Below are 19,075 nucleotides of genomic sequence, written 5' to 3' on the forward strand. Positions count from 1 at the left end.
TTGTATTACTGCAGGTCTCAGTTCTGTGTGTCAGTATGTCTAATACCTGAGTGAATCCATGTGGACTCTTTCTCAGCTCTGATCATGTGGTGCATTATCACGATTGGGTCTAATTATCCTCTGATCTAGTTCGAACCAGGTATGATTGTCTCTTGGTTCCTCTTGGATTCACGCTCTACCAGGTGACCTACCTTGGCCCCCCGTGGGTCCAAAACGTTGGACTAGATCTGAAGCAGAACCGTGGAAAACCTACTGGAATGTGAACAAATGTATTTTCAAAAGAAGAGACCCAATTCAAAAGAGACCTGAGGACAGTCAGACTCGGTCCAAATAGACTGGAGGATAATTAGACCGGTTCCAAAAGTGCTGGATCCAAAAAGGGGGAAACACCACTCAAGTATTTTGACACACTGACATGAGACCCGGGGAAATAGAATGGACCCTACCTAGGTCCAATATGATTTGGACCCAGACCGACTCAGCTCACAGCTTCTAGGAATCGAGTGGACCTGTGAAGACCTTTAATTGTCAGATGATGGAAGGAGCACTTTGAGGAACTGAACCTGACTGACTACCTAGTGGAGGAGTCAGTCGGAGGACTCTGGGGGAAGGTAGGGGGAAGCGTTATCTGTGGTCCTGGTGGAGGTCACGGAGGTCATCAAAAGGCTCTGCAGTGGCGAAGAGAGACAGAGCACTTGAGTTCAGCAGAGATGTGAGTCTTGTACCGGACTGTGATGTCGTGTCGGTGTTGTATTCACCAGTGAGATGAAGTGAGTTTCCGTAGCAGAGTATCTGGGCTGTTCAGACAGAATGCAAAGTGAATGTTAGAGATGGCGTGATTACATTAAAGCCAATGGAAGGATGAAAGTGGCCGCGGGCTGGTGCAGCCTGAAGCAAAGACGCGTCTGCGCGAGTTGAAAAACTTTATGAATCTACTTCATAAACGTCAAAAGACAAGAGGGAAAAGCAAGTGAGAGAAACTGGAGGAGAATAACGAAGAAGTGGAGTTTCTGTTAGTTCTGAGATCTCTGAACACTCTTTAGAGATGAGGACAGGAGCTCTGTTAGTCCTGGATTAAAGACCAGAATGGACACGGACTGCAGGGTAGATGGTGGACGAGCACATGGTTTTGTTTATAGTCGGGGCGTACGATCCTGTCATGGTCTGGCTCTGCCTCTTCATCATCTTTAATGTTTCCAGCTGTTCTCCCCTTCCCTCGTGTTTCCTGTTTGACCCCTGCTGCTGTCTGTCTGTATCTGGTCTGGGCGTGGCCTTCATTCCCTCTCCTACACACCTGCAACCAACTACCAATCAAGCCTCGCCGCCAAGCCTCCTGCACACCTGCGGTCCTTCCAGTCGTCCAGCTGCAGCAGTGTATAACCCCGGCTCTCCTCTCCAGTCTGAGCCGGATCATCGGTTAACCTAAGTGGTACAGACACACGTCCAAGTCTTCGTCCTGCTGTTTCCTCGTGTCTTTGATCCCGGTAACCTGTGTTTCTCCTTGTGCGTCAGGATCGTACTCACCTGTGTACCGTCTGCCTACGAACCTGCCTGGACTTACACTCTTATGTGTGTTTGTTTGCCGATAAGCAGCCTGCCGACCTGCTCGCCTAGACTCCGTGTCAAACCAGACAACACCACTGAGATCTCAGCTCAACTGTTTGAGTCCTCGTCTGAGTCCTGCCTTTGGGTCCTGAGCTTTCTTAAAATGCTACAGATCCGCGCTGTTGAACATTTTGTACAGAAGTGTAATTTGAGTTTTCTGATCTAGGTAGCGCCCCCTTCTGGTGAGGCTTAAAAAGCAGCTACAGAAATGTTAATTGCATGTATATCTGGGAGGGTGTTGAATGTCCAGTGTTTCATTTAAGGACACATTTATCTGAAATGTTCTTCTTCTGATTTTTGCATCTCACGTCTCCCTGTGTTTTAGAGCACACAGACAATAACTGCAGGGAGAAAACTGTTTTTCACATTATAAGTTAACTACAAAAACACCAGTTGGACTCAGTTTTACAAAAGCACGAATGAAAACAATCATGCAAAAACAAAATCAGAAGACGAGGAAACCACACAGCAGTCCTGTTAGAGATCAGACTCGTCCCAGAGTTTCCAGAGTCTGCTGTTTGGACAGATGTTCTGAGGAGAGACGAGACAAAGACACATCTGGACTGCTGTTGGTGGGAAAACACCTCGGGGTGGCCCTACCTGTGGCCCCGAACCCCGAGGGCCCCCGGAGGCAACAACAAGAACCACGTCTGGGTTTGTTTATCTGCTGCTTAGATCCAGAAAAAAAACAGCTCAGACGCTGCAGAAAATAATATTTACATTAAATACATCGTTTAAAAAACTATGTTTTAATTTAGATGTTTTAAATTTTATTTAGCTGGATTTTTCTAGTTGAGTTAAGCAACTTTTCTTTTCAAGTGTTTTTTTTTTTTATTCTGAGAAAAAAACAAAAGCAAACTCGTCATTTTCAGGCTGAATTTGAAGCAAAAGGGTTAAACTCCACATTTAGAGTCTCTGTGTAAATGGACACCACTCACACACGCACACCTGACCCCGCCCCTCCGGACCAGCCCCACTGCAGCAACGAGCGCACAGTCCGGGAAGTTCCCTCAGTTTGTTCGAGAGCCGAGCAGGACGGGACCGGGTCCGGAACCAGCTCTACCCGGGTCACTCCGAACAAAGACTAAGAGACAGGAGGAAGTCATCGGCTCTTCTTCTATTTTCATCGGATCCGGACGCGCTGCTGGTTTTACGCGTCTCCGGGTCGGTTCTCCTGGACCCACAAGGATCTGAGGAAACTTGGAATCACTGCGTTAGTCTTTGCGCGTGCAGACGTTTTCTCTGGACACGCGCACAGACTGACTGACGGGTCATGTGTCGGACTGTGTAGAGTCCAGCTCTCATCATGGACCCTCCTGTGCTGCTGCTGGTGGTGATGATGATGATGATGAAGGTCAGTCAATGGAGTTTATCAATGAAGCTCCTGATTAAAATCACTGACAGTTTAACTGTTTCATACTCTCAGTCGCATTTGATGACCACACAGCTGATTGATCAATTAGTTCATTAACAGATGCTTCAGTTTGATCACCAATGAATCATTTCAGTCATTTATTGATCAAAACTTCCATCAGTTTTCAGAGAAACTGAATCTCTGAGTTTTGGACAAAAGTTATTTAAAGACGTCAACAAAGAAACAAAAGAGAAAATAAATTTTAGATTAATCAATAATGAAAATAATCACTTAAGTGCAAATAAACATTTACATCAATAAAATACAACACAAACATCAATACTAATGTGCATGGAGGGCAGCGGCACAATAAAACAAATTACTAGTGTTCATTTACTGCATGTGTTTTTACTTCATTTTAAACTGGGAGGCCCCTCAGCTGCGAGGCCGCTCAGCAGCGACGCCCCTCAGCAGCTAGGCCCCTCAGCAGCGACGCCCCTCAGGTGCGAGGCCCCTCAGCAGCGAGGCCCCTCAGCAGCTAGGCCCCTCAGCTGCGAGGCCCCTCAGCAGCGAGGCCGCTCAGCAGCGACGCCCCTCAGGTGCGAGGCCGCTCAGCAGCGACGCCCCTCAGCTGCGAGGCCGCTCAGCAGCTTGGCCCCTCAGCACCGAGGCCCCTCAGCTGCGACGCCCCTCAGCAGCGAGGCCCCTCAGCTGCGACGCCCCTCAGCAGCGACGCCCCTCAGCAGCGACGCCCCTCAGCTGCGAGGCCCCTCAGCAGCGAGGCCCCTCAGCAGCGACGCCCCTCAGCAGCGACGCCCCTCAGCTGCGAGGCCGCTCAGCTGCGAGGCCCCTCAGCAGCGAGGCCCCTCAGCAGCGCCCCTCAGCAGCGACGCCCCTCAGCTGCGAGGCCCCTCAGCTGCGAGGCCGCTCAGCAGCGACGCCCCTCAGCAGCGACGCCCCTCAGCTGCGACGCCCCTCAGCAGCGACGCCCCTCAGCAGCGACGCCCCTCAGCAGCGAGGCCCCTCAGCAGCGAGGCCCCTCAGCAGCGATGCCCCTCAGCTGCGAGGCCGCTCAGCAGCGACGCCCCTCAGCAGCGACGCCCCTCAGCTGCGAGGCCCCTCAGCAGCGAGGCCCCTCAGCAGCGACGCCCCTCAGCAGCGAGGCCCCTCAGCAGCGACGCCCCTCAGCAGCGACGCCCCTCAGCTGCGAGGCCCCTCAGCAGCGACGCCCCTCAGCTGCGAGGCCCCTCAGCTGCGAGGCCGCTCAGCTGCGACGCCCCTCAGCTGCGACGCCCCTCAGCTGCGAGGCCCCTCAGCTGCGAGGCCCCTCAGCAGCCAGTAAAACATGTTGTTAGTTGACTGATGAATATTTAGTTTGTAATATGAAGAAGTTCTCAGAGATCAGATTGTAAAAACTGTGGTTTTAAGTTCTTTTAAATTATTGATTTATTGATCCAACTCAGATAATTTTTTGCTATCATGAAAATAGTCAAATTTTAAAGCAACAATTGCTAATTTCGCTAATAGCTGACCGCTCAAGAGGAGAAGAACTCCCTCAGCTGGAGCAGCATTCTCCCTGGTGGAGCAGCGTTCGCCCTGGTGGAGCAGCGTTCGCCCTGGTGCTCCTCCTCGTGTTGCTGAGCGCTCAGGACTGGTGCCAGGGTGAAGCCGGGCGCTTAGCGTCACAATTAGCCATTTCCCCGTTTTTCCACAGTAACTGGCAGCTATACCACGTGACACCAACGTCGTTATACTATTGGCTCACAAGCAGGAACCAAACGTCAGACACAGATAAAGAGATAAACAAAACATTCATTTTGGACCCGTCAACATTTTTTAATGATTAATTACGATCATAATATTTTTTTTTAGGAAAAGTGATACTTTCTAAAAGCTCTGTGGATGTTTTATTTTATTCGTCTACATAAAAATGTTATCAATAAAACCTTTAAGAGTTAAACTCTTATTTTAGGATGAGGCCACATTACATTTGTTTCTATATAAAAACGTCTCTTCTTGTTTACGTGTTGACGTTTAGAGACGCAACAGGAAGCACTTTAAATCTTTATTGTCAGACTCAGCGAACAGAGAACAGAATAGTTTGAGTATCAGAGGAGGTTCACATGTGGGTGACAGATATCTGAGAGGAGGAGGAGGAGGAGGAGGAGGAGGAACACATGAAAGAAAGAAGTGTTTCCCATCTGTACTGAATCAGTCTGCTGCCACGTCTCAAACCCCGAAACTCTTCATGAGTGGAAACGGTTTCGTTTTCTTCAAGTTCGCTGTTGACTCTGAAACACCAAATTACTTCTTCTGTCACTCAAACTCATCCACAAACCCAGATCAGATGAAGGTCAATGTTAGATTAGACTACATTACCCATGAGCCTAGGCCGCCGTTGCCATGGAGAAGAGGTTAAAGGGTTTAAAGGGTTAATTGAGTTATAGTTACAGTTGAGCACAAAACACGTCGCCATGGTTACTGAATTTATCCACAATGTTTTTCTCAGCACGTAATTTTTTGCTTCCAGCTGCTCTTAGCAAAGCACGTCACGGGATGTGATTGGCTGTTTGTTGGTGAAATGCACCCTGGGAGTCGTAGTTGACGTCCACAGGCTTCTTGTAGACTTTCTATCAAAGGACCAGATATTTTCTGACACAGTAGTTCATCTTTAGTTCTGATGATTCATGTTGATCCGGCGTCACTAACGTGTTTACTGCAGGATTTCCTCCGCTGGCTTCACAGCAGCATCTAGTGGCCGTGAGAGGAACTGCAGCTGACGTCATCACTCAGCTCGGAGGCTGCTGATTGGCTAAACTTCCTGTGTGTTTTTCAGACTTCTGGCAGCAGCAGAGTGACGGAGACGTTCGGTGGAACGAGGAACAAACGCTACGCCATCAACCCTGTGGGACACAAGTGGAGTCACCACAACATCACATACAGGTGGAGCTCAGCCCTAACCCTAACCCTACATCACACACAGGTGGAGCTCAGCCCTAACCCTAACCCTACATCACACACAGGTGGAGCTCAGCCCTAACCCTACATCACACACAGGTGGAGCTCAGCCCTAACCCTAACCCTACATCACACACAGGTGGCGCTCAGCCCTCACCCTAAACACAGGTGGAGCTCAGCCCTCACCCTACATCACACACAGGTGGAGCTCAGCCCTCACCCTAACCCTACATCACACACAGGTGGAGCTCAGCCCTCACCCTACATCATACACAGGTGGAGCTCAGCCCTCACCCTAACCCTACATCACACACAGGTGGCGCTCAGCCCTCACCCTAAACACAGGTGGAGCTCAGCCCTCACCCTACATCACACACAGGTGGAGCTCAGCCCTCACCCTAACCCTACATCACACACAGGTGGAGCTCAGCCCTCACCCTACATCATACACAGGTGGAGCTCAGCCCTCACCCTAACCCTACATCACACACAGGTGGAGCTCAGCCCTCACCCTAACCCTACGTCACACACAGGTGGAGCTCAGCCCTCACCCTAACCCTACATCACACACAGGTGGAGCTCAGCCCTCACCCTAACCCTACATCACACACAGGTGGAGCTCAGCCCTCACCCTACATCACACACAGGTGGAGCTCAGCCCTCACCCTAACCCTACATCACACACAGGTGGAGCTCAGCCCTAACCCTAACCCTACATCACACACAGGTGGAGCTCAGCCCTCACCCTACATCACACACAGGTGGAGCTCAGCCCTCACCCTAACCCTACATCATACACAGGTGGAGCTCAGCCCTCACCCTAACCCTACATCACACACAGGTGGAGCTCAGCCCTCACCCTAACCCTACATCACACACAGGTGGAGCTCAGCCCTCACCCTACATCACACACAGGTGGAGCTCAGCCCTCACCCTAACCCTACATCACACACAGGTGGAGCTCAGCCCTAACCCTAACCCTACATCACACACAGGTGGAGCTCAGCCCTCACCCTAACCCTAATCACACACAGGTGGAGCTCAGCCCTCACCCTATATCATACACAGGTGGAGCTCAGCCCTCACCCTAACCCTACATCACACACAGGTGGAGCTCAGCCCTCACCCTACATCACACACAGGTGGAGCTCAGCCCTCACCCTAACCCTACATCATACACAGGTGGAGCTCAGCCCTCACCCTAACCCTACATCACACACAGGTGGAGCTCAGCCCTCACTCTACATCACACACAGGTGGAGCTCAGCCCTCACCCTAACCCTACATCACACACCGGTGGAGCTCAGCCCTCACCCTAACCCTACATCACACACAGGTGGAGCTCAGCCCTAACCCTAACCCTACATCACACACAGGTGGAGCTCAGCCCTCACCCTAACCCTACATCACACACAGGTGGAGCTCAGCCCTCACCCTACATCACACACAGGTGGAGCTCAGCCCTCACCCTAACCCTACATCACACACAGGTGGAGCTCAGCCCTCACCCTAACCCTACATCACACACAGGTGGAGCTCAGCCCTAACCCTAACCCTACATCACACACAGGTGGAGCTCAGCCCTAACCCTACATCACACACAGGTGGAGCTCAGCCCTCACCCTAACCCTACATCACACACAGGTGGAGCTCAGCCCTAACCCTAACCCTACATCACACACAGGTGGAGCTCAGCCCTAACCCTACATCACACACAGGTGGAGCTCAGCCCTCACCCTACATCACACACAGGTGGAGCTCAGCCCTCACCCTAACCCTACATCACACACAGGTGGAGCTCACCCCTCACCCTAACCCTACATCACACACAGGTGGAGCTCAGCCCTCACCCTACATCACACACAGGTGGAGCTCAGCCCTCACCCTACATCACACACAGGTGGAGCTCAGTCCTCACCCTCTTACCTGTTAAATGTAGCATCGTGTTCAAGCGAACAAACTGTTTTTATCACAAAGGTCAGTTTGAGGTTTTCTTATTTACGTCATCGCTCTGGTTTCACTACTTTAAAGTGTTGATGAGTGTAAACTTCAGACAGCTGATGCTCAGGGAAATCAGCTGATTATCAGCTGATGATCCAACAGGTGGAAGCAGGTGTTTCCTTTGTGATGTTAAATAAAGCAGCACAGAGAGACACTGAGTGCTGCTGAATCGAACTGATTGAACTGAAATGTTCCCCTGAATGCTCTCTGATTGGCCAGCCAATCAGGTCAGGTGTTTTTACCGCCAAGCTCCACAAGCTCTGCCAATCAAACGCCTGAAACGTGTAGAGCAGGCAGCGCTTTACTCAGCCTGAGAGGCCGTACTCAGGGCCCACAGACCCCAATTACAGATTAATTTACCAACAACCTGTCTCTCTCTCTGCCTGTCTGTCTCTCTGCCTGTCTCTCTGTCTGTCTGCCCGCCTGTCTCTCTGCCTCTCTGTCTCTCTGCCTGTCTGTCTCTCTGCCTGTCTCTCTGCCTCTCTGTCTCTCTGCCTGTCTCTCTCTCTGCCTGTCTGTCTCTCTGCCTGTCTGTCTCTCTCTGCCTGTCTCTCTGCCTGTCTATCTCTCTGCCTGTCTCTCTGCCTCTCTGTCTCTCTGCCTGTCTCTCTCTCTGCCTGTCTGTCTCTCTGCCTGTCTGTCTCTCTCTGCCTGTCTCTCTGCCTGTCTATCTCTCTGCCTGTCTCTCTGCCTCTCTGTCTCTCTGCCTGCCTGTCTCTCTGCCTGCCTGTCTCTCTGCCTGCCTGTCTCTCTGCCTGTCTCTCTGTCTCTCTCTCTGCCTGTCTCTCTCTCTGCCTGTCTCTCTGTCTCTCTCTCTGCCTGTCTCTCTCTCTGCCTGTCTCTCTGCCTGCCTGTCTCTCTGCCTGTCTGTCTCTCTGTCTGCCTGTCTCTCTGCCTGTCTCTCTGTCTGTCTCTCTGCCTGTCTCTCTGCCTGCCTGTCTCTCTGCCTGTCTTTCTCTCTGCCTGTCTCTCTGCCTGTCTCTCTGCCTGCCTGTCTCTCTGCCTGTCTCTCTCTCTGCCTCTCTCTGCCTGTCTCTCTCTCTGTCTGCCTCTCTCTCTGTCTCTCTCTCTGCCTGTCTCTCTCTCTCTCTGCCTGTCTCTCTGCCTGTCTCTCTCTCTGTCTGCCTCTCTCTCTGTCTCTCTCTCTGTCTCTCTCTCTGCCTGTCTCTCTGCCTGTCTCTCTCTCTGCCTGTCTCTCTGCCTGCCTGTCCACCTCAGGATCACAAAGTTTCCCAACACTCTGAATGTTGAGGACACCAGGAAAGCCATCAGCATCGCCTTCACCAAGTGGAGCGACGTGTCCCCGCTGAGCTTCACCGAGGTTACCGACGGCAACGCCACCGCTGACATCACCATCGGTAGGCAGAAGACGAGGCCGTTAAAAATAAAACGAAGAGGAACGGTTTAAGGTCGCGCTGAAAACACTGTTGATGCATCAGAGGTTTTCTGTGTGTTAGGTTTCTACACCTTTAACCACACTGACTGCTGGTGGTCTCCTCTCCACCCGTGTTTCGACGGTCTGAACGGCGAGCTGGCTCACGCCTTCCTGCCGCCACGAGGAGAAATCCACTTCGACAACCATGAGTTCTGGATCCTCGGCAAGTCCAGGTTCAGCTGGAAACAAGGTAACTGTACTGCAGTATAAGTAACGGGAGTAGTACAAGCTGTATTTTAAAGTTGTAGTATAAATTGTAGTACAGGCTGCAGTACAGGAAAGTATTTTGAAGATGTAGTACAGGCTGTAGTACAGGTTGTAGTACAGGCTGTAGTACAGGCTGTAGTACAGGCTGCAGTACAGGATGCAGTACAGGCTGCAGTACAGGCTGCAGTACAGGTTGCAGTACAGGCTGCAGTACAGGCTGCAGTACAGGCTGCAGTACAGGAAAGTATTTTGAAGATGTAGTACAGGCTGCAGTACAGGCTGCAGTACAGGCTGCAGTACAGGTTGCAGTACAGGCTGCAGTACAGGCTGCAGTACAGGCTGCAGTACAGGCTGCAGTACAGGTTGCAGTACAGGTTGCAGTACAGACTGCAGTACAGGTTGTAGTACAGGCTGCAGTACAGGCTGCAGTACAGGCTGCAGTACAGGCTGCAGTACAGGTTGCAGTACAGGTTGCAGTACAGGCTGCAGTACAGGATGCAGTACAGGTTGCAGTACAGGCTGCAGTACAGGCTGCAGTACAGGTTGCAGTACAGGCTGCAGTACAGGATGCAGTACAGGCTGCAGTACAGGTTGCAGTACAGGCTGCAGTACAGGCTGCAGTACAGGATGCAGTACAGGATGCAGTACAGGCTGCAGTACAGGCTGCAGTACAGGTTGCAGTACAGGCTGTAGTACAGGCTGCAGTACAGGATGCAGTACAGGTTGCAGTACAGGCTGCAGTACAGGATGCAGTACAGGCTGTAGTACAGGCTGCAGTACAGGCTGCAGTACAGGTTGCAGTACAGGCTGTAGTACAGGCTGCAGTACAGGATGCAGTACAGGTTGCAGTACAGGTTGTAGTACAGGTTGCAGTACAGGCTGCAGTACAGGCTGCAGTACAGGTTGCAGTACAGGCTGTAGTACAGGCTGCAGTACAGGATGCAGTACAGGTTGCAGTACAGGATGCAGTACAGGCTGTAGTACAGGCTGCAGTACAGGCTGCAGTACAGGTTGCAGTACAGGCTGCAGTACAGGCTGCAGTACAGGATGCAGTACAGGATGCAGTACAGGCTGCAGTACAGGCTGCAGTACAGGTTGCAGTACAGGCTGCAGTACAGGATGCAGTACAGGCTGCAGTACAGGTTGCAGTACAGGCTGCAGTACAGGCTGCAGTACAGGATGCAGTACAGGATGCAGTACAGGTTGCAGTACAGGCTGCAGTACAGGCTGCAGTACAGGCTGCAGTACAGGCTGCAGTACAGGCTGCAGTACAGGCAGGCAGAAGTTCAGAATGAATGTATTGTTATGATAAATCGAATGAAGCAGCCAGAGATTCAGGTGTTACCATGTGACTCCGCAGGTGTGTGGTTGAACGACCTGGTCCAGGTGGCGGCTCATGAGATCGGTCACGCTCTCGGCCTGTGGCACTCCAGAGATCCTCAGGCTCTGATGCATCCCAACGCCACCTACACCGGCCAGAGGAACATCGCCCAGGACGACGTCTGGGGCATCCAGAGACTCTACGGTAAAGTTCAAAACATCTCTGTCCTACGTCTGCGCTCGCTGTTTTCTGCTCTTCGTCGTGTCAGAGATGTAACAGCAACAAGAAGCATCGAAAAACGTCTAAAACTGTTTTTGAGGTAAAGTTTACTGAGGTTCTGGTGATGTTAGCTAAAACTCGTATCACCTGCTGCCCACAGCGCTAACTGGTAGCTTCAGTAGTCGGCTGGTGGTGTCGCTGGCGTGTACTCCCTTTCAGCTGACTGTTGTTGGAGCTGGTTATTGTACAATAAGAAATAACGCAATAACGCAGATTTGACACGTTTTACACCGACGCTCTGTGATGTACGGAAGCCCTGAAGGCAAGTGACAACCGTTTTCTCTCCTGTGTTTATGACTTAAGAACAGGTGGGAAAAAGGTTTTGGCAGGTGAACATTTTTCTAAATAGGACTGAAAGCATTCATGTTTTCTTCCAGGTGAAGCGCTGATTAAAATACATTTCTAGCCAAAAGGCATGCTCAGTTTGCTACTTGCGTGTGTTGAGAGTTCATGGAGAAATTAAAACTCACCTGGAAGAAAACATGAACGCTTCTCGGCCCGTTTGGAACAGGGATCGTGGTGCGCTGGCCGAAACGAGTGGTGCGCTGGCCGAAACGAGTATTACAACAACAAACATTAAACATATTTCACCTGTTCTTAAGTCATAAACGCAGGAGAGAAAACTATTTAGGTCAGACTTAGAAAAGGGTTTCCGTAGTGATTTTTATAAAATCAAACATTGTTAGAATTAAACAACCCAACAGTGTATGAAGACATTAAAATTAGGGCCACCTCAACCTGCTATATAATCAAAATGCTGCTTACAAATGATTAGTAATAATATTCTGATAATACAATATCTTATACGGCAGTACAATATTGACAAGGAATGCTGCTTCCTAATGAGTACTTTTACTTTTGGTATTTAAGGAACATTCTGCTGTTAATAACTCTGCTTATGCAAAGTTTTAAATGCAGGAGTGTTTCTACTGTGCGGTAAGGATCTGAGTTCTTCTTCCAGCACAGCAAGTCTGACAGCTGTTCCCCTGTTTGTTTGCAGGTTGTCTGGATAAGAAGCGAGTCTGTGATCCGTGGGCTCGACTCGGCTTCTGCGAGCGGAGGAAGACCTTCATGAAGAAGAACTGTCCTCGACGCTGTGACCTCTGCTACGGTGAGACGACGTCGTAACTCTGAGACGTCTCCAGCCTCACGAGTCTGATGCTTTTACTCTCCCTGCTGCAGCCTGGTCCTTCAAACGGAAACCTGATTCTCTCTCTGAGGTTTGTCTAACCGTCTCTGGTATGACACTCATTTCCTGTCTTCCAGAGCCCCTGGAAGCTGTTACCACGCCGACGCCGCCTCCCGCCAACGTCAAGATCAAGATGGTTCCCCGGGGGAAGGTGGTGGGTTTCCGCTGCGGAACCAAAAACCCCCGCTCACCGCCCAAAGTCAGGTCAGCTGATCAATACTTTATACTGAGGTCCTGTGAAACATGAAGGCCAAACTAATCAGTGTGAAATAAAGAATGAATGGATCAACGTGGGGCTGCAACTAATGATTATGTTCATTATTGATTAAATCTTCCGATTCTTTTCTTGATTAATCGATCAATCGTTTAGTCTGTGAAATGTCAGCAAATAAAAAAGTGTCCCCGAGTCCAAGATGACGTCTTCAGATGTCAAAAGTCCAAAACTTGAGATATAAAACAGAGACAAACAGAAAATATTCACTTTTGAGAGGCTGAAACAAGTGAATTTTTGCCACGTTTGCTTATATATAACTTAATTAATTGATTATCTTAATTTTCTGTCGATCAAGTAATCGATGAATTGTTTCAGCTCTGGATGAAAGATTCTAACGTTCAGGTGCATAAACCCCAATAAAGGACAACAAACAGATAAACAACGTGAAATTAAGATGACAAACTAATTCTCAACACAATGTCCAACTTACTTGTTGCTTTCAACCACATCTCACGGCCTTCCTCAGCAGATGGAGTTGCTCAGTTGTCATGGAGACGGTTTAGTTTTTATGTGACGTGAGTAGGCCTATGGCATTTTGGTCATGCGATATCAGGAGGTTGTAATATAACGGCGAGATGGTAACCCCGAAGGTCACGTGATCAACTGAACGGTCTCCATGACAACTGAGCAACTCCATCCACCGAGGAAGGCCATGCGATGTGACTAAAAGCTTTGGAAACAACAAGTCATTTGGACTTTGAAATGAAAGCCAGGTAAACAGCATTTAGGGGGGCGAATTACCTGCACAGTAAAGCTAATGGTTCTTCTGTTTTTGTTCACCAGCAATTTCCAGTTGGTTCTACTTTGCTGTTTTCTTCAATGCTGTCATGTTAAGCTACTAAAGAAAGGATTATGCCCTTTAAGCAGCTGGAAGGCTTTTAATATGAAACGTGCAGAAGTGCTCAGTCGCTTAACAGTGATTAAAAAAAGAAAGCAAAGTAGAAGCGACTGGAATTAATCAGTGAATAAAAACAAAGTACTGATGGAATCAGTGCTGCGGAAATGAACATTATACTGAATTCATCATGACAGCAGGTAAACATGGAGGAAGGCTTGAGTTTGCAGTAACCAGGGAACAGAGGGATTTAGGAATCTCTCTGCTGTTGAGGAAAGTAAAGACCGGTAGCCACTATGTAAGACACATTTCACAGTTTTATTTTTGAATTTCTTCGTGTTTAAATTTTTTTATTTATTCTGGAGTTATTTGACCATTTTAAAGGATAGGTTTGCATTTTTTCAAGTCGGCTTAAAACAACACTGGAACTCAGTAAATTCAGTACGAACTGAGCAACAACCTTAAACCAAAAATATCTCTTTTCATCGATTTTCCTTCCTGTGCTGTTTTCTCCAGCTGGTATAAAGACGGTGAGCAGATCCTGACCTCCATCCCCGGCTACATCATCATGAAAGACCGAGACCTCCGCATTGTCGCCAATGAGTTCAACGAGGGCGTTTACACCTGCCGCATCCATCGACGGGGAGACATTGTGTCCGCCAACTCCTGGGCCATCCGACTGAAACCCGAACAGCCGTCCAACAGCTGAGGACATCGACAGGGACGGAGGGATGGAGGACAAAAGAGTATATGAAGGGAAGTCCTGGTTTTCACATTTGTTGAACGACAGAACAACACTAAGACTGGATCTGTGGAGGTGGAGAAGATCAGAAGATCAATGTTTATTGGCCGTAATTTCAAAGGAGGCAGTTCTGAACACGTTTGGACCTTTTTACAGGTATTTCTGATGGTTTGTTCTCTACATGTACACAAGGTGTTTTGTGATTCCGAGCTGGACGCGATCAAACGTTCGCTGTAATAAGTTGGGTGAAAAAGACGTTGAAAGGTTTTAATCAAAAGCTCTGGGACCAGATGGTGAACCTGTGGCAGCTCTGTAGTAACAGCAGGACCTCTTGTCCTTGTAATCCTCCAGGCATGAACTCATGTACCCCTAATCCTGCAGGACGTCATTTACCTGAAAAATCTTGGCATGATGTCCTCGTAATCTTCCTGTAGGATGACATGTACCTATAATCGAGTGGGACGTCATGTCCTGGTAGGATGTCATGCCATGACTCTGAAATCCTTATAGCATGACGTTATGTCCCTGTAATCATCTCAACATGACATCATATACCTGTAAAACCCTGGTAGGATGTCATGTCCTCATTACCTTCCTGTGGGACGGGATGTAGCCTACCTGTAATCCTGTAGAACGTCAGATACCTTATACCCTCGCAGCATGATGTCGTGTACCAGTAATGTCCCTGTAGGATATAATGTCACTCCTCGTGTGAAGCGATGTTGCTGTAATCATCTCGTCATGATCTCGTGTCCTTGTAAACATCGTGTCCTTGTAACCCTCCTGACGGGATGTCGTGTACTCATAATCCTGTAGAGTGTCAGGTGTCCGTAATCCTTCAGGCATGACACGACGTCCTCATAACCCTCCTGACGAGCTTGCTGGTACTCATAATCCTGTTGGATGTCATAAACCGGTATCCATACAGAGTAACGCTATGTACCCATAATTCCAGTGGGCTGTCATGTCCCCGTAATTCACAATGGACTCACTGCGACAACAACCATTTTAATTTCCAGGTTAGTCACAAGGGTGTAAACTTTGGTTTTACAATACGATTTGTAATAGTGAGGCTATGATTCAATATATGGTGATAAGTCAAACATTAATATCACGTGCTGCAATACAGTTTCTCTCAGTAATATGTGATCGGGTTGATCAGCGTATCCAGAAAGCAAATTTTATTGTTTAATTTCTATTCACGACAAACTCCACAAAAATGATGTTAACAGTAAACATTTATGAAGTTGATAAACCAACAACGCAGAGAAAACAAATATTACAAATTATGAAAAATGTGTTTATTTTCTACAAAACTCAGCTGTGTTTGATGTGGATCAATGCAGTCATCATATCGTGGCCTGTAGAAATGCTATATTGACCAGACTGTTGTTACATCTCTGCTAGCGAAACTTTAATTACCATAGATTACTGAGATAGATGCTTAGCAAAGACAATGACTTGTGACCTTTGACCTTAAGCTGGAAATAAAACAACCCCCCCCCAGGAACAGCTCTAGCCTGACAGGTGACTTTGGAGTAGTGGCCACAGTCGGTATTGCAGGTCAGGTGACGCCCACTGGCCTAAAAATACTTTTCCCCAAACACAGTCATTACAAACGAGACGGCTGTAAAACAATAACTAGTTCTTTCTTGGCGTTACACGCCGTCTGTTATTATCAGAACCCATTCGCTCCAAAGGAAATGTAAAAAGTCTCAAAGATCCGTGTCCGCAGATTATTGTCTTGCTGTTCGTGTGTGCTGGAGTCTGGCAGGAAGTCAAACCACTTGTCTGGAGAAGGCCTGCGGTGCTCTATGGGCCCAAAAACGCCGCCTGAAACACTTCCCTGCGCCCGGCGAGCAGCTTTCATTGGACTGAAGGAGGAGCCATCTTGGAACACATTATCCACTTAATAAAGCCACACTAATAACTGATCTGAGATCAGATTCCTGCAGATCGTCTCTTTTTGACACTTTGGACACTTTGACTGTCAGCTGCTGATTGGACAGAATCTCTGACCTTCTGTTTACACACGAGGACTGGTTTGTGTCGTTTTAAAGGCATCTTTTAACCCCTCACTGCGATACCGTGTGACACGGTGCGACGTATATAACGAGTGTCGGGATCTGACATCAGGTTGTATTTTTGATGAGGTTCCAGGTCGATTAGATACCTGGATTTAGGCCAACTGATCTTATCAAACCTTTGTTTCTCTTATTTTATTAGCAAAGATCAATGTAGGAAACATTCAGGTAGCAACTTCTCGCGTGTAGCCTGAGCTGAGCCAATCGCATCGTTTCTAAAGTTTCATCATCTGAACACAGAACTGTGGTCGAGATTCCTCACTTTGTTTCCAGGCTGCTGTCGCTGTTACTGGAATCAAACAGAAGTTCAATCATTTATCTCTGTTTTCACCAGTAGTGTGTCCTGTATGTAGAGGTGGACCGTCTGGTCCAGGAGTTTAGTTTTACCCATCATGCAAGCTGATATATTTTATTACTAAACGCTTTGGTTTTGTCAAACAAATAAAACCTGTCTTCTAAATCCTGTCAGCTGTTTTAACCTCCGCTGATGAAAACGTGTTTGTCTGTCTGGTGTTAACATTTCATATTAGTGTATAAAATCATTTTTACACAGATTTCCACACTAGTACTTTTTCCGTGACCTCTGGCAGGCTTCGTGCGTTACGTCAACATCTCTGTCATTAATCTGAATGTGTTTTCAGTTGCAGCGGTAACGCGTCACTTTAAAATACATTATTTATAACACACCGTAATGCTGTAAGCAGATATGACATTTTAAGTGTTAATTAATGTTCATGTATTATTTCAGCAATTTGAATCTTCATATCCTATGAAGACACATCAACCATTTATTGATAACTGGTTACATTTATGAAAAATCCTAAATAGGGGACATAAAGTAAAATGTTACTGCAGTAAATGATGAAAGTCGTATGTGACATTTTGGCTTTTATCACATCAGTTCAGTTGATATTAAATCTTTTCAAAATCAGTAACTTCGGGTGTCTCGTAGCCATAAAACAGAAGCCAAATAAAGTTACTATATATAAAAATATATTTCCTTTCTGTGTTTGAAGCTGAAGCACGTCATAAAACACTTCGATCACCTGGTTTAAACTCATGTAGAAAAACACGAAACAGTGTCACTTTTTGCAAACAGCCATTTATTTTGGAACAAAACTTTCTGTCACAATATCCATTTTCAAAAAGGTGCAAACAAATTAAACACTCGTAACTACAGCAACATCAAAGAAAAGGCGCTGCGGTACATCAGCGTCACGTCAGAAGATTCAAATGTAATAATTCGATGTTTAATCTTTTTAACAAATATAAAACAAATATTTAGAAAACAAATTATACATTATAAATAATTAAAAAACTAACAAAAAACATTTTATGATGAATAAAATAATATATATTTGAAAAATAAAAGGATCGTATTTGCTGCATGGAGATAAGATTTAAAATGCAAACAGCAGGAAACTGACAGACTGAGCCGTCTGGTTTTAAAGACGTTTATCACGGACAGACGGACACAAAAGCCTCCAAACAAAGACTGGTCTGGTTTTAACCCTCGCTGACCCAGATCTGCTGTTTTCTGTCTGTCTGCATCACTGATGTGGGTCAAACCGGCTCCGTCCACACAGGGACAACAAATCTGGTTCACGAACATTCATTTTCAGAAGGAACGCAAAAGAAAAATATGAACGTTTTAATATGAGATGAACTTTTGAGTGACTTAAAGTGATAATGAAAATGTGTTTCTAATACACGGCAGCGGCGGACGGCCGCCCCCCCGAGTCCGGCTCTGCTCGAGGTTTCTGCCTCTTAAAGGAAGTCTTTCCTTGCCGCTGTGGCCAAGCGCTTGCTCGTGGTGGGATCTGTTGGGTCTCTGTAAATAACATTATAAAGAGTTCGGTCTGGACCTGCTCTGTAGGAAAACTGCAGTGAGATAACTTCTGTTATGAACTGGCGCTATATAAATCAAACTGAATTGAATTAATACAACCATGTCATAATTATTAAACCGCTGTTTTTTAATCACTTACGTGTGTGTAAGTCGACCTTGTTGCAAATGATCGAAGCTTTTGGGAACTTTATAACGACCCTGATACAGATATAAATCCACCTGTGCAGGTGTTCAAGCCGAGCAGCAAAGACAACTGACTCAAAAACAAAGAATAAAATATGTCATTTCACCAAAAAGGCAACACGAAGAGAGTTTAAAGTTTAAAGTCCTGGTACAGCAGCAAACCGTCCTGGATGTGGAACACAGAGCAACATTTCATCAGAAAACAACAGCTGAGAAAAACCTCCGTCTTCCTGCCAAAGACCTGCAGGAGGACCTGATGAAGGCAGGAATCCGGATCACTTCAGACTAAGACTCTGTGCCGGAGACCTCGCCGCCTCTGTGACCCAAAAGCACATAACAAGTCAACCTGAACATGCAAGAAAGAAATGTGTATGGGCCCGTAGAGTTCTGGGAGTCGGGTTTATAAGTGATGAGACGAAACCGGACCAGTGTGGCCTCGTGGCTCAGCGGTCTGTCCTGTTATGGGGGTGTTTTGCTGCTGCAGGATCTGGTAAACCGGACTGTGACTGGCATCGTGGATTCTTTGAAACAGCAGGACATGTTGAAGAAGGATGAAACTGAAGCGCGGCGATCGTTGGACTCTCCAGCAGGACCGCCTCAGGACCCGGATCCGAGTCCCGACGAAAACCTTTGGTGGGGTTTAAAGAAAGCAGCTCGGAAACTGACGAGCATCAGTGAGCTGGAAACTTTTGCGTGCGAACGGGTTAAATCAGAAGCAGAAGTTTCAGAAACTACCGCAAACGTTGACTGGAGGTCGGA

General features: G+C 47.6%; 1 protein-coding gene across 1 annotated transcript; it reads left to right on the plus strand.

Annotated features, from left to right (window-relative positions):
- Nucleotides 1–2,369: 2,369 nt before the first annotated feature.
- Nucleotides 2,370–16,766, plus strand: mmp23bb (matrix metallopeptidase 23bb). Its single transcript, XM_044203275.1, has 8 exons — nucleotides 2,370–2,959; nucleotides 5,796–5,902; nucleotides 9,137–9,276; nucleotides 9,376–9,543; nucleotides 10,921–11,085; nucleotides 12,161–12,271; nucleotides 12,427–12,553; nucleotides 13,975–16,766. Exons 1-8 carry the CDS (start codon nucleotides 2,912–2,914, stop codon nucleotides 14,165–14,167), a joined length of 1,059 nt encoding a protein of 352 aa, XP_044059210.1. The 5' UTR covers nucleotides 2,370–2,911; the 3' UTR covers nucleotides 14,168–16,766.
- Nucleotides 16,767–19,075: the final 2,309 nt, after the last annotated feature.

The sequence above is a fragment of the Siniperca chuatsi genome, linkage group LG7, assembly GCF_020085105.1.
Source record: "Siniperca chuatsi isolate FFG_IHB_CAS linkage group LG7, ASM2008510v1, whole genome shotgun sequence".
In the NCBI taxonomy this organism is placed as follows: domain Eukaryota; kingdom Metazoa; phylum Chordata; class Actinopteri; order Centrarchiformes; family Sinipercidae; genus Siniperca; species Siniperca chuatsi.